General features: G+C 37.4%; 1 protein-coding gene across 3 annotated transcripts in view; it reads right to left on the reverse strand.

The window, feature by feature from the left end:
* NBEA (neurobeachin) overlaps positions 1 to 16,794 on the reverse strand; it is an 817,568-nt gene that overhangs the window by 79,372 nt on the left and 721,402 nt on the right. For all 3 annotated transcript variants that reach the window (XM_054015304.1, XM_054015305.1, XM_054015303.1), the window contains exon 48: positions 1,773 to 1,925. In XM_054015304.1, coding sequence (XP_053871279.1) covers positions 1,773 to 1,925 — 153 coding nt within the window. The remainder of the gene's footprint in view (positions 1 to 1,772; positions 1,926 to 16,794) is intronic.

Genomic DNA, 16,794 nt, shown 5'->3' on the forward strand with positions numbered 1-16,794 from the left:
CCTTTAAACATACAAAATGAGAGACAGATTTTAATATAAAAGAATAAAAATTATTTCTAAAATTTCATGTAGGAATTGAATAATGTGTGTGTTTAATTATTTTCCCCAAAAGGTGGTGGTTTGTTTATTTTCTTTCAGTAAGGAATCAAAGAAAACGGAGCTGCTGCTACTCTCATTGAAGTCAATAGTTAAACTCTTCTTGACTTTGATGAGATTAAGATTGGGACCCATATATTGCCATTGTCTGTGGTAACTGTTAACTTTTATAAAGAATGTTAAAATAACTATGTCTATAAAACAAAAAATTCACAGTCAGATATTTTAGAAGGAAAATACCACTTAGTGTCTCCCTAACAGTGCAGGACTGTCCTCTTTCATATGTGTCTAGTGTTTTGTTATAAGATAGGGTAGGTGTTTTAATATTCAGTTATTCTTTTCAACTTTAGAGGCTGTTTTTATGCGACTCCCAGAAGCACTGTTCCCTAAAAGATATATTTCTAGGAATTAAACTGCAGCATTGGTAACATCTATAAGCTGATGGAGTGGCATTCCTGCTAAAAGGTGTTTTAGGCAATGGTCTCCAAGCAGATAGATCTAGACACCTCTTGGGTACGCATATATTGAGGGAATCTGTAGGCACAGGTAAGTAGTGGGTATTTTGATTCAGATCCATTTCAGGAAAATAGTCAGGAATTAAGTTGTTGAGAACTGTGATATATGGTATGAAATACCTTCCTTTTTAAAAAAATGTTAAAATATATATCTTCTTATTAATTTTATCATTAACAAATAGTAACATATGTAAGAAAACCTGCTAATATAGGCAGATGAAATAAATATAAATAATTTTACTTAACATAGATTTTAATTCTAGGAGAAAATGTGTGTCAAAGGTCAGACTACGTTTCGAAGGCTCGGTTTATTACGAACAGCCTTGCAAAATACAAACAAGTGTTGATCATGTATGCAGAGAAAACACAGATCTAGGTAATGGAAAACACTACTGAATATGCACCACTAAAATTCTATTATTATTTCATGAAAAAGCATAAATACACATATCAATACTACTAATCAAGCCACTTTGTCACCAACATAATTTGACAGACACCCAGAAGGTGAAATACCATGGCTGAAAACAGAGAAGAATAAACAGTCTCCTCTTAAAACCCCTATATCTTTTCCATTGAAAGTATGTTAATTTATTGAAAAATACTTTATTTATGCAAAAAAAGTATACATTATAGATTAAGGTGTTTCATAGCTACAATTCTGCACACTTGGTAGTGATTTGTGTTGGAAGGGTACTTTTGCAAAACCCGTTCAGAAAATATAGTACTTGGCATAGTAGCTCAGTATTCCTGCATAAACAATTAATTCCTTTTGAATGGAAACTGAACAGCGTCCAATCATGCAAGGAGCTGAGTACTTCCTGCAAACTCCCTTTGTGTTTATTTGCAGCAAATGTTCAGTATTTTGCAGGACTGGGCTCTTAATTCTTCAGGATATTTTACATTGTCCAACTGAGGCCCATCAAATTGCTTTCTCCTGAGGGAGCAAATAACTGAATTTACAATTCCATTATTGGTCCTCATTAAAGAAAAATCATTGTACAATAAAGAGTCCTATTAAATAAGAGCTGAATGGAAACGCCTCCCCGACTTTTTCTTCTTGCATTTTAACCCTAATTCTGCAGAGGTGAAAAGCCAATGATATGTTAGCTTGTTAAAACACTGAACTTGTTACTAAAGCTTAACTAAAATCCCTCTTACCATCCTGTTGATCCGGACAAAGTCTTCAGGCTTCTTTGCCCAAGGGGGAAGCTCAACATCATTTACAACAACTTCATCCTCTCTGACACCTAGATTATATCCGTTACTGTTGACAAACATCTCTGGTAGGTAGTAAAACTCTGGAATTAACTCCTGGCAGAGAGAAAGCATAGTGTGTTACCTTGCATATGTACAGAACAGCTGCATGATACTTAAAATTTTCAGAATTTCTGTTTCTCATACAATAACCTTATAAGAAAAACAATCTTTCCTATTTGCACAAAATCATACTTGCATTATTTATATTTCTGTGGACAAGAGATGTTTAAGGAAGAATTTTTATAATATTTTTTCTTGTACTTAACTTTGAGCAGACATTTTGTTATAATATATTGAACCGTTTTTGTCGTCCTTAATCTTGCTTCAATAAATGATACGAGTCACCATTTGTTAAATTAAATAGTTTAGAAAGTAATCAGAGATCTTCCACTTCTGTTTAACAAAACTATTTAAAAAGGGAAGAACCTGTGAAATCTTCATGGAAAAGAAGGTTATATTTTAATCCTAATTTTTCTTTGCTTTTTTTTCATATTATGCATTGCATTAACAGATATAACACAATTTTATGGCTAAAAAGATGGCACATAATGATAAACAAAAACAGTTTCAGGTGAGTGGACTTTTCTATAGTCAGAAACATTCAAATATGGAAAGGAAGCTGTCAGAATGGCAAAATGTCTTTAAAATTTAAATACATGCAACTTGAATTATGAAAGCTCAGTAAACAGGAAGCAAATCTGAGCTGGTATTAATATTTAGGTAGTGCCCACTGTGAAGTTTATCACAGTTTGAAGGAAGTCCTAAGCTGAAATTCAATGATTTTGACACCATAAATATCTCAATTTGTAGGTGCCTATTATTGAAGCAGCTGGTGCTGAATTGCAATAATAGAAAAAGCTACAGCTTTAAACCCCACCATCTTTTCTCTAATATCTAGATAGGGATTAAAATCACTAAATTACATTATTAAAAGCATTAGGGCATTCTGTTGTGTAACATGATCAAAAATGATGACACAGCACCTGAAACCTTAATCTCTTTGTGGTCTTTTCAAAGGCTGCAGACACACAGAGCATAAAAAAATCACTGCAGACACTAAAGTATCTAATTAAATCTGATCCGCCACTCTACAGAGAATAGAGCAGTTAAAGCACTGAAGGCCCTTTCAAGTTTTACCATTAAAAACAAATATATGAATATTTACATAAAAATTTTAAGTATTTTTAGTGGAACAACTTATTTGGTTCTCTTATACCAGTCATGCTGTATGACAAACAGTATGATTCAAATTAGACTAAAAAACACAACACTAATTAATATTTAGCCAATGTAAAATAGTAATTAAATGGGACATGCCTGAACATGCAATATGGTCATTATATAGCTTGTAACTACATAAAACAATAACATTTTAAAGAAATATTTCACACAGTTAACAGTAAAACAAATAACGTAAAAAAGATAAAAACCCTGAATATCATACTGGGTTAAACACAGATTATTTGGCTGGGAATCCAAACTTGTTATATTACCACCTCTAGTTTGTTTACTTGAGGAGTTTTCTAAAAATTCACTCTGATAGAGTTGAAAACAAATTGTCCATTCTCCTTCTGACTTTCATCCCATCATTTCTTAGATTCTTGAAGAACTCCTATTTGTCCATTCTCACAGGGACAGTATGGGGCCTGATTATCTTTCCAGAGCTCAGCAAAACCACTCCTAACTGTGGACTAATGAGTTGCCGCAAAGCAGCACATGCTGTAGTGCAAATCACAGCCCTCAGAGGTCCTCCAGATGCCTGCTGGCCTAAGAGTGGTGAAAGTATGTCATCTCAAAATAATTAAAATGAAATGGAATACAACAATGGAAAAACTGACTTCTAATTTTAAAAAAGTCTTCATTTAAATTTTGAACAAAATCCATGCAGTGCATATTGCTGATTTTTTGACTGGCTATACCATTTTTATGTAGTTGGCTGTTCTATTAAAATATAAGAAGACACACAGTCTCTGCAGCTTCTCAATCATAGAGCCAGACTGGGAAACTCTTGCAGCTGATGTAACTGTATATTTTGCATTATCCAAATGAATGTCCAATCTCTTTTTTGAACCCTACTAACCTCTGGCCCTCAATGATACCTTGTGGCAAAGAGTTCTACACAATTATATATTAATAAATTACCAATTTAAAATGTGATGCCATTCACATTAATTCAATGTCTCTTTATCCCTGTAGAGTGAGAAAGGGTCAACAGGAGCAACTTATTTACCCTTTATACAATTTATTATTTTGTAGTCATTTAGCATGACCTCTCTTATTTATCTTCTCTGGAAACTAAGCAGTCACAGTCTTTTAATCTTTCTTCATATGTCAGTCTCTCCAGGCTGCTAATCCTTTTCTGTTGCTCATCTCTAAACACCTTGTATTCCTGATAAATCCTTTTTTGAAACAAGGTGAGCGGACTGATCACAGTATTTCAGGTCAGGGAATAATATCCATGTATGTAACAACAGTATGATATTTCCAGAATTATTTTCATTCCTATTCATTATTTTGTTTGCTTTCTTGACCGCTACCTTGTGGCATCCCACTCTTAACTTTCTGCCATTTTGAAAACTGACCATTTATTCCTACTTGTGTGTTTTTTTACCTCTTCATCAGTTTCTAATTTAGGACAATATTTTACCTCTCACCATATAACTATTTAGTTCCTTCAAAGCATCTTCTGAGGAACTTTATTAAAGGCACTTTGAAAGGCCAAATGAATGCTACCTTGTTTTCCTTTGCTCACTATTTTGTTGACATGGTTATAGAATTCTAGTAGATTAGAGAGGTAACATTTTCCTTTACAAATGTAATGCTGGTTTGTCCTTATCATATCATGTTCATTTATGTTTTATAATTCCATTTTTAAATGTTGTTTCAACCAATTTTCCTGATAGAGAAGTCTGGTCTGTAATTCCCAAAGTCACCCTTAACATCTTTTTTAAAGACAGATGCAACATTTGTTACACTTCAGTCCTGTTCTTTGTTATTTGGATACTAGACATATTCTAAAGTCTTCTATCCTTTGTGATAATTACTTTCTATATTGTTGGCAGCTAAAGATAAAACATAGCTAAATTTATCAAATGCTTCATCCCAAATTTCTAAATAGTTTTCATCTGGAGAGAACAACTTGGAACTTAAAGAAACATTTGAATTTTTATTTCAGAACCAATCATATGTTCCATTTTAATACAATGTTCTTCCGTGTTATATTGTACACATTCAACTTGAGCATTTAATTGTCATACTTGGTAAAAAGCTTTTAACTGTCCTTCCCCATTTGAGATTATAATTCTGCTTGTTGAGGACTAGACAGAAACTCCATTTGGAGTCTGTCAAGATTAAACAAGATCATGGCCAGAAAGCAAAATCAAGTATACCATTCAATTAAGGTGAGCACATCACCCTGAAGGACATGTCCTAATCTGCTAGGATGGAGATCAGGAAAGGAGTAACTAAACCCAAGTCTTGCATGTGGTAGTACAGAATACTGTCTACTTGAGTTGTCCAGTGTCAGACCAGGATATACCCTTTTAGTTTATTACATGTGGATACTGGAAGCAGATTATTTTCAAGATGTGCATATCAAACTTTACAATCACATGGTTTGGACCTATTGAGCCCTGTTACATTTTGTCAAATATATATCACCCAGAAAGAAACTAAATACGAGCATTTTCATGGACTTCCAGGGGCTTTAGATGGAACACTAAAACCTTAGCTAAACCAACAGTATCTCCTGCTTCTCATTCATTTGTATGGATTCTGTAATTTTCCATCAAATAATGGACTGCTACAAACCCCTATTTCTGCCCAGTATAAAGGGAGCACTGGGGAAGAAGTTCATGTTTAAAGTATCTTGGAATACCAGTCAAAAGCATCTGGCAGATCAGCAATGGTGTATCTACCAGAAGTTGGCACCAACGGCTCTGTTGTCTGTTGATGCTTTCTATAAACAGATTGCTTCAATCCAAGCTACGAAGTTTCTCACTGTTCGAAGAGGCCATGGTTTAAGAAGTTGATCTTTTCAGAAAAGCCACGAATATAGGATAAAAATGCTGATGAGAGCCAAATCTAAAAGTATTTTCTTCCTAAACCAAAGCAGCTTCAAATAGTACATGAGCCTATATAGATCAGGATGAAATGGCAAACATGATATACTGTAACACAAAAAGCTTCCCTAACACCTATACCAGCTTGTAGGTATCAAGTGTGGCAATAGGGGGGAAAACATTCACAAATCATAAAAATTAACTTATTACAAGTATTTATATACCTATGGATTTCCTTTACAAATATGTTCTTTATTGTATTTTGTACAACTGAAATATACTTTTGCATAGACTAACCATATGCAGGATAGTTACTGGCTTCTTGACTATTGCCAAAATGTAAAAGGGTTCAAACAAATTTTTCAGATGGCATAATCTGTCATGTATTACTTCTTACCAAAATAAATATCTAGTGTCCAAAGAGTTAATACAACTAGGGATTCTAGTGATCTAAATCCATTTGAGGTCATTTCTATCTAGTACGCCTTGACATCTCAGAAACCGGTAACCTCCTCTGCTCCTCTTTCATTCACACATCTAATCAGACAGGTTAGCTTTCTATCACTTAATAGCCAGCTACCTTTTAAGCAGCTCTAGTAGCTTAGATTTTCTGAAATGAAGAATGATGCAGTAAAGCTATGAAGGAGTGTAAAAATGGTAAAATAAATTTTATAACAGACATTTCATGTCTGTAAATGTGATCTCTAGTTTATTTTAATAGCTATACTAAAACGCCAAGGTATATTTAATAGTATGATATGCCTTGTGTCTTTGTATGAGAAAACATCCCCAAACACATTTTCTAATTTACTAGCATGTGACAAATCCGAGGTGCTTAGGAATTAAACTTTAAAAGTATGTCTTGGGGTGATAGAAGACCACTATTAACACTATCATAATTGTATACCACTTGCATCAAATCTGACATTTCAGTTTAATATGTTTTGCTAAGAGTATACCATTTTATGGCCTACTAGTAAAATCAAATCCAACACAGACGTTTTCACTTTTCTAATATAATTCACTTCAAGATTTTAAGCTGCTATTTCTTTCTTTCTTTCTTTTTTTCCTAAATGGTTGATCCCCTGGCATCCATTAATTCCACAACCGCCTCGTATTGGGTCAATGAGTCAGTCAGGAGTACCTCCATTAACTGTATTAATTTACACTATGTCACCTTAATGACATTTTGTCATAGCTACCTTTCCTGACACCTACATACTCTATTCAAAAAGTAATATAACAAGTTTGAGAGGCAGTAGGAAACATTAGTGTCTGAACAGTAAGTTCTTTGGTTGTCAGTGTTACCAAAAACTGGAGGGGGGGAGGGAAGGGGAAAAAAAGATGTGAAAGTTGACTGGCCAACTTATGGTCATTTCCGGGTGACTTGTTTCCTGAAAGGTCATTCTACTAACATTCATTCTTCTTCCAGCTTGCACTGATTACCACAGGAGAAGGTCGACATTAATAAAGAGAGACACAATAAAATAAACTATTTTATCCAGGTTCTCCCTTGTGTGTTACCATGCTGATATAGCACATGCTGTATTAATTCTGTTCTATTCAAGTCAGGTGAATGGGTCTCTTTGAAAATGAACCCAAACAGTGCAAATACACTGAGCAAAAAATGTGTAAATAAATCTTTAATCATGCATTTCACATAATTCTACAATATGTTAGCTTTTTCAAAGGTATTGCACCTAATCCATGGGATAGCATTAAGTGCAAATTATTATTTGCTTTTTACAAACTGATCAAATTACCACAGCCTTATTTTCATTATCTCAATGTGAAACAATTTAGCTATTGAAGAAACTGTGAGAAAGAAAGTGTGTCATAACTGCAGTTTTTCAAATAAATACACATTGGCAGGTAAATGTCAGATGGCTATTTGGTGTGATTTAAGCACTATATTTTTAAAAAGAGATTAAAATATATTTTAAAATATTAAGGTTGCACCTGGAAAAGTAGAGCAGGCTAATGTTGTGGGCTTTCTTTGTTTGTTCTGCTTTAGAATTTCAATTTACAAACCTACATTGACAATTAAAAATTACCTGATTCATCCTCTCTCTCAAAATAAATCTCAATATCCTATCAACATATTCATAATATAAACTGTTAGACTTTTTATCAGACAGTGTGATAAAGAATTTTTAAACGCATGTATTTTTCTGAATGTACATACATTACATGAAAGCCAAAGCTATGGTAACATTCCATCACATAATACTACTAATTTTAAAGGATATATATGCATATATACGTTATTTTTGAAGGATTTTGTAATCTCTGCCATTTTAATTTGCTCAGACCAATAGGTTTTCAGCTCAGATTCATTTAAAAAAATGAAACCAGTGCATTTACTATAGTTACATTTAACGTTACTACCAATTTTCGAAGATTTTACTGGTTTGAGAGGTATTTTATATCTAATACACATAATGGTGAATATCAGCAGAATTAGTAAAACATTTATAGTGTGCCCATTGTATGGTAAGTGGGATTACATTAACAAGTAATCTCCTCCAAAGAGCCACATATGGAACTACAGGGATCATAGGTGGAGCTAGAATGAAGTTTCAGAGAAATTTGTTGCAAACTCTGATATAGTACACACATTAAGCATCATATTTATTGTACATGCAGATACATTCACAAAGAATTTTTGCCTCTTTACATGCTATTTATTTTCATCCCACCTCAGTCCAATGACTTTCAGACCTACTGTGTAAAGAGTGGAAATTATGAAGCAAGAGAATGGGGATGTTTAGATATTTCAAATTGAGAGAGCTCCAATTACTTTTAATTAACCTAGTTTACTTCTACTAGAAATCTCCACCTCCCATCTTCCCCCCCGAATATATGAAGACTAAAAAACAGCATCTTAAGAATGTGACAGTAAGACTAACAATCTAAATTAAAGAATAAAAATTCTGCAAGAGTACTTGACAACGTGGGCCAAAAGTATGCAAAGAGATCCAAGCAGTAACAAACAGATCTCAAGAAATGGGATATTTCTAGAATTAATAACAGTTCAGCTTCCTTTCTTTTCGCAGAATACACCTTGAGTCATCACGAGAAATTCATCCTGATGTCATGGCATTGAGAAATGCACCTCATTAAGGTCTTAAGCCATAAACAACAGCAACAATTAGCTGCTACATTCACTCTTGATTTATCACTAATAAACAGACTTTAGAGATGGAAAGGTCCTAGAGGATCTATCCTCTTGCCAAGTCATGATTGCTCTAGAATATATTTCCTAATGCTTTGCCCAGTCTCTTAAGAAATAGGGCCTTGTACTACTTCCACTGAGAGTCTGTGGCACAATCAAATAAATTTCACTGTCAGCAAGTTCTCATATTATGTTGCCCAAATATTCCTTTTTTAAATATCATCCCATTACTCTTACTTATATCTCTTTGCCCATGAGAAATTCCTCTTTTTCTCTGAAGTTTTCACTCTATCTGAAGTTTTTATATATGTTATGCCCCTCCCTTTAGAATCACTTAGCCAAACCATATACATTTCTTTTAATTTTTCTCTGTAAATCAATTTGTCCAGCTCCTTAAACATTTTGCTGCTCTTCTTAGTACTTCCTGCAATTTGTCTACATAATTAAAGTAATGAGTTGTCCAGCAATGAAAGCATAACAGCATCTATAAAAAACTCTTTTCTCTAGAACCATAAGATCTGTGTAACAGAATTGAAAGAAAAACAGACTACTTAAGGTGGAATTTTGATACAGTGATATGTTAGCTACTATAATGTTAATCTTATAACTTGGCTTCATTAAAAGCCCTCCTATTGAACTGGACAAAGTCTTTGGACCAGGAAGCTCAATATTGTATAACAAGGAATTTTTACACACTGTTTACCCTAAGGACATGTTTTGTACTGTAGCACCAGTATTGGCTTTATGTAAGTCAGGGGTCTCAAAGTCCCGGCCCACGGGCCATCTGTGGCCCGAGAACCTCCCCACTTCAGCTGAGACCCAGGCAGCCACGCTGCTGGTTCTGTACGCTGCAGGCACCGTCCACCACAACTCCCACTGGCTGGGGGAGAGGGACAGAGATACCATCACTAGTTGCCGGGCAGAGTCAGCATCATTAGTTGCCAGGCAGAGTCAGCCATGGAGGCAGCATCACTTTTTTCCACAACGAATATAAACAAATCAAAACACCGAACACAACTATTTGATGCACACCTTGCTGCAATCCTGAAGGTTTCAACTGCTCAGTCACTGAGGCCAAACATCAACAAACTGACAGAACTGAAGCATTGCCAGGTGTCTGGCAAATATTAAAAACTCTCTGGCAGGCGAAGAATTGTATAAAGTTGTATGACAGTTTTATTATTTCTAAGAAATTCAAAATAAAAAATATAATATAACCGTTTTCTTTTCTGAACACCATTCTCAGTGACATTATTGGCCCACTGGGAGGATTTGAGGACTGTCACTGGCCCTAAGGTAAATTGAGTTTGAGACCCTTGGTGTAAGTATTCTATAAATACATTGGGTAAAGCAGTATATTGAATAGTGGTACCAAATATGCCAGCAAGTTTGGCCCAAAGTATGTCTAATCTAACTGTAAAAGGCTTTTATCACTACACTATCAAACTAGTGTATTGTAATTTACTAAATATGCTCCTCTTAAAATATCATCATATTCACGAACTATATGAAAAACACCTCATGTCAATATGTACTTTTAATATCATTTGAATACTTACCGGGCAATTCTACTTAAACTAAAGATGGAAAAAATCAGAACCAGATCGGAAAACCTTGAATTTTGAGTAAGTTCTGGTCCTCACTTTGCAGAATTGGCTATCATCTCTGTAATGGGTGAAGCGAAAACCCCAGGTCCCACTCCCTCCCCCCTTCCCAGATTCTGGGGGAAATTTCATTTTGAGTCCAAATTCAAACTTTGCAACTTACAGGACAATCTCTTCTTTAAAGTACATAAATAGGATTCCCAAAATGTAGTGACAGTGTGTAAGAAATATTTGGCACAAGCATTAATAATACATTTTCATAAGGGCATGCTAGCAGTAATAGTTTAACCATAAAGTTACTAGAAACTAAAGACGATTTAATAGTAAAAGAAAAAATTGAATGTTAAACATTAAATTTTCAAAGCACCTTTATGGGATTTTAGTCACATAATTTCCATTTGCCTTTAATTTGGGAATTGTATAGCTAAACCTCTGTGCAACTCGATGACATTTTAGGTGGAAACCAAAAAATATCCCTATTTTGAAACTGCATTATGTTTTCTATAAACTAGAAGAAAAGGTTACTCACCCTGTGCAGTAACTGTGGTTCTTTAAAACTTGTGTCCTTGGGGGAACTTGACTTCAGGTGCAGACGCGCCTCTCAAGCCCTTGATTACAGATTTTTTTGTTGAGTGTGTACTGGGCCTGCACATGCATCCTATACATCCTCATACTGTGCACCGACACGATATGTGAATCACCGTCAGTTTCTTCTCTATCCAAACCTCCCACAGAGAAGAGTCCAAAGCAGTGGGGAATGAGGGCAGGTAGTGGAGCACCCACACAGACACACATCTTGAAGAAAAACAGTTACTGCACAGGGGGAGGAATCTTGTCTTCTTTGAGTCGTGTCCCCTATGGGTGCTCCACTTCAGCTGACTCCGAAGCAGTATCCCACAGGGAGGAGGGAGCTTCAGAATTGAGTCCAGAACTGATGATAGAACCAGAATTCCCAGTGCCACATCAGATCTAGCAGCATGGATCAAGGCACATTGCCTTGAAAATGTATTTATTGAAGCCCATGTAGTGGCCTTACATATCTCAGATACTGGAATATTTTTGAGTAATGCCATTGATGCTGCTTGCAACCTGGTAGAGTGCACTATCACCCTGTGGGAGCGTTAAGCACTGGCTTCATCATAACAAGCAACAACAGACCCAGAGATCCAAACAGACAGTTTCTGGGTGGAGATTTTGAACCTTTTGGATCTGTCTGCTATGGAAACAAACAGTCTAGATGACTTCTGAAATTGTTTGGTTCTATCTAGAAAGGAGGGTCAAGGAGTGTTTGACATCTAATGTATGAAAAGAGTTCTCCTACTGAGACTTATATAGTTTGGGGAAAAACATTGGTAGATAAATGGTTTGGTTAAGATGAAAGTCCAATAATATCTTAGGTAAAAATTCAGGATGGGATCATAAAGAAACCTTGTCTTTGAAGAACACCATAAGGGGATCTGACATTAAGGCCTCAATTTCCCTGACTCTATGGGCTAACATGTAGCCACTATAAAAGCTGTCTATATGGATAAGTAAAGCAAAGAATACATTGCCATCAGTTTGAATGTAGGTCTTGTGAGGCATCTAAGTACAAAGTTGAGATTCCACTTCATTGGGGAGGGGTCTTTGACTTGGGGGTAGAGGTTCGCCAAATCTTTAATAAAGCTTGAAGACACAGGGTAAGCAAATATAGAAACCCCTTTTATCTGGAACATGAAAAGCTCATACTGAGATCAAATGAACCTTGATTGAGCTAACTGATAATGCTGATTTCTTTAGGTCCAACAAGTTAACCCATAATAGCTGAGAGAGATGAGGATTTGGATACGAGCTGCTGGTATTGATACCAGTGGCTGCATCTCGTCCACTTCTACAGGGAAGTGACTTAGGTTGATTCCTTTCTATAGATCAGTAACACTTGTACTTCCACAGAACACCATCAAGGAACCATGCTCTGAGGTGGAGGACCCACTAAGTTGGGGTCATGTAACTGACTTGTGTTTTGGGAGAGGAGATGGGAGGTGGATCCTGCTCTCCCATGCTTGTTGATATAGAACATGCAGACTACATTGTCCATCATGATTCTGATTGATTTGCCCTGATGAGGGGTAGAAAATGAAGGCAGGCATTCCTGACTGCCCAGAGTTCCACCAGGTTGATGTGATGACTGGTTTCCTGGGGTCACCATCTGCTCTGAGCCATGAGAGTACTGAGGTGAGATCCCCATTTCAATAGGCATGCATCCACTGTCATGGTGATTGTCAGAGTTAGATGAAGGAAAGGAATGCCTGCACCAACACTGAGTTGATCTTTCCACCACTCTAGGGAGTCCTTTACATGAAGGGGAACCAAGACTTGTTTGTCTAAGCTGTTGCTGATCAGTGAACAGACCTTTTTGACAGTTCCTTACTGAGGTACAAGGACTCCCTTAAATGGTCCTGACCAGATTTAATAATGTTATGAATCTGTCCCTGGGGAGGTGGGCTCTGGCTGTCAATGAATCCTAGGATGCCCCTATGAACGATATTTTCTATAAAGGGCTTAACATGGATTTTCTTACGTTAAGCTGAAGACCCAATTTCAGGAAATGAAAAAGGGCCATCTGAGTGGATTACAGTACTGCTTCACATGATCAGCCAGTCATCAAGTTATGGGAAAACTAAAATTGCCTCCTGATGAAGATAAGCAGCTTCTACCGCTAAGACTTTTGAGAACACCCTTGGATCTGAGGAGAGGCCAAAGGGAAGTACTCGGTATTGAAAATGATCTTAGCCTATCGCAAACTGTAGGTATTTTCTGTGAGATGCATATATCACTACATGGAAATAGGCATCTTGTAGGTTGAGAGCCAATACCCAGTTTCCTGCCTCTAGTGAAGGGATGATAGCTGCCAAAGTCACCATCCTGAACTTTTGAGACTTTATAAATTTATTTAGTAGTCTTAAATCCAAAATTGGTCTCCACTGTCTGTATTTCTTTGGCAAAAGGAAATACCTTGAATAGAACTCCTTCCCTTGTGAAGAGCATGGACCAGCTCTAATGGTCCTAATTAAAGGAGGGAGTCTATTTCTTGTCTCAGTGAAAGCTCGTAAGGAAGGTCCCTGAAGAGGGATGGGGATGGGGGACGGAATGGAGAGAGGGACATAAAGTGGATGGTTTACCCTAATGTTATGACCTCTATGTCTCTGATGATCTGCTTCTATGCCTGATGGAAATGGGAAAGATGGTCTCTATATTAGGGGAGATAGGCAAAAGTCTGCAGCTGTTGAACTAGAGACATGGGAGGATTTGAACCCTTGGCTGATGAATCAAAACTTTTTGATGATGACTGGGTACTTGCAGAAGGATGGGCAGCTCTCTTCCTCTGGAACTTATGTCTCGTGCTGGGGGATTTGGTGGGTCTTTGAAATCCTGAGAATTAAACCAAGCAAAATATCTGGGCAGTTTGTGACCTACTAAATCTTCTTTTATTCTTAGGTGTGTAGAAAACCAGAGATAGTAAATTTTAATGTGCAAAAAGACTCATCCATGGTCTCTGAAAATAGCTTCAGACCATTGAAGAGGAGGTCTTCTACAGTGTTCTGAACTTCTCTCAGGAACTCTGAGAGTTGGAGCCATGACGCCCTGCACGTAACTACCACATGGAAATGGATCAGGCTGCAGTGTCTGAGGCATGTAAGGATGCTTGAAGCAATGTTCTAGCTAGTAACTGATCCTCAGTGATAATGGCCTGAAATTGTTCCCTTTGCTCCTGTGGAAGATGATCAATAAAAACTGTAAATTTATTGTAATTTGTGAAATTGCATTTAGCCAAGCTCGTTTGATAATTTGTGATCTAGCATAGCGAGATTATGGACTTCTGTCCAAAGAAGTACAAGCACTTTTGGTCATAGTCATATGGGATAGACTTGCTTATCTTATTCGTTATTTGCATTCATCACTATAGAATTAGGTGGAGGTGGAAGAATAAGAATTTGGAATCCTTGGATGGGACAAAATTTTTATCCACCTGTTTTCAAGTAGGCAGAACCATAACAGATGTTTGACAAACAGTCTTTGCCAGGTCCTCGTTAATAGGTAATGCAGCTCCAGATGGTGTTTCTCATTGTAAAATTAAATTAAATTAATGGAGATATCCCATCTCCTAGAACTGGAAGGGACCTTGAAAGGTCATCGAGTCCAGCCCCCTGCCTTCACTAGCAGGACCAAGTATTGATTTTGCCCCAGATCCCTAAGTGGCCCCCTCAAGGATTGAACTCACAACCCTGGGTTTAGCAGGCCAATGCTCAAAGCACTGAGCTATCCCTCCCCCAGCAACTTGTATTGCGAACCCTTGATTCTTGCTATTCGAAGACTATTTTAATGAGGTCATGAAATTGCTGGAAATCATTGGCCATAGATGGTGGTGGACGCATGACCACCTCAAATTGTGATGATGATCAGACAGGAGTCTGAGGGGTGGCCCCTTTATCTGCCCTAACCTCCTGTTCCTCAAATGTCTCCTTGTGCTGGGGTCTCTATTGAGAAGAGGACTGAATATCACTGTTGGAGCTGGTGGTCTGGCAAACTGTCTTCACATATCTCAGGGACACCTATATAACCATGCAGGGGCCCATATGGGAGATGAGATGGCATCCTTGGTTGATCCCACCAGCCGTGCTGTTGTCCACAAGTCTTCTCTGTGCGTATCAAAGAGTGGGTTACTATGTAGCTGTGTAGGACAATGGACAAGACTGAAGGGAGGTTTACCTCCTCCCCCCTGGTATCCTTGAATGGGAAGTAGGGGCACCGGCAGAAAAGGCTAGTGAATCAGGTGTTACTGGAGAGTGATGGTAGCCTCAGAACTAGAATCTTGGTACCGAGAGGTGTTTGGTACCTACATGCAGTGGAAATTCTGTTTCATCTGCCAATTTCAAGTCTTCCAAGCACCTAAATTCCTGTTGTACCATATGGAGGACTGGTACTAACACAGTAGTCTACTTGGGTATTGCCACAGACAATACCATAGATTTACAACATACTAAAGTTGGTGCCGATGGTGTCTGATGCTTCTGTTTGCATGACACCAAGGGCCCTGACTGGGCAGGTACCGATGATGGAGCTGTGCTTGATAGCCCTGGTCTGGAGGAGTTCTTATCCCTACCTTCCTTGTAATGTATAGATGGTACCAAGGATCAGTTGGATGGATCAGTCCTTCAAGCTCCAGGATTTTCCAGCCCCATCAGTACCAAGAGGAATCAGTTTGCTCTATGGAACTGAGCTGAGAGGTCAAGCCCAATATAGCCTTGGTGCATGGCTCGAGGATGTATAGGACGCAGGCGTGAGCCAAAAAGACTCTGCTAACAAAAGAAATTCTTATCAGGAGAGGCACATGCACTTATGAAGTGGAGCACCCCAGGAACACTACTCAAAAACGAGGGCCTGATCATGGGTTCTGGTGAAGAGTCTGGCTGCAGCTTCACAATCTGGATGCAATCTACAACCACAGAAACTTGAGTCTTGGGGCAGCCAGGTAGCTTTCACCTTGTGGCAAAGTCTCTTGGACTTAGACTCCTGACTGTCACATGCATTATATATACTAAGATGACATTATGGGAAGCATTCCTTCTACAGTGATCTAGTGGGATGGATTCCTCGAATAACTGAATGACAGACAGATTGCTGGGGACTAGACTGAATGACTTGTGTGGCCCAAACTCATCAGTTCAGACTGACATCTCTGAAATCTTGTGACGTAACCTGAATCTCAAAGCATAGAAAAGTTTATTCCTTGAACTTCCTGAGAAGAGAACTGATTGGAATGCCCCAGTACAATGGTGTATCAAAGTGGAGGTTTATATATATTATATATACACCGTTCCTGCTCTTTGCAGGGATGAAAACATCTGTTTAGTTTTGGTAATAACTTAAATTAATAGGCAAATATAAACTCATGCTTCAGAACACTAACATAAAAGTCTTTTAAAGTGTTTCTGACTTCAACATGTTTCAGGTCTCTATCACCAATCACAGGTGGGGAAACTGAGACACAGAAAATAACTTTCCCAAGGTTACACACAAAGAACAAGAAACATAACTGTGTA

The sequence above is a fragment of the Malaclemys terrapin genome, chromosome 1, assembly GCF_027887155.1.
Source record: "Malaclemys terrapin pileata isolate rMalTer1 chromosome 1, rMalTer1.hap1, whole genome shotgun sequence".
Taxonomy (NCBI): Eukaryota; Metazoa; Chordata; order Testudines; family Emydidae; genus Malaclemys; species Malaclemys terrapin.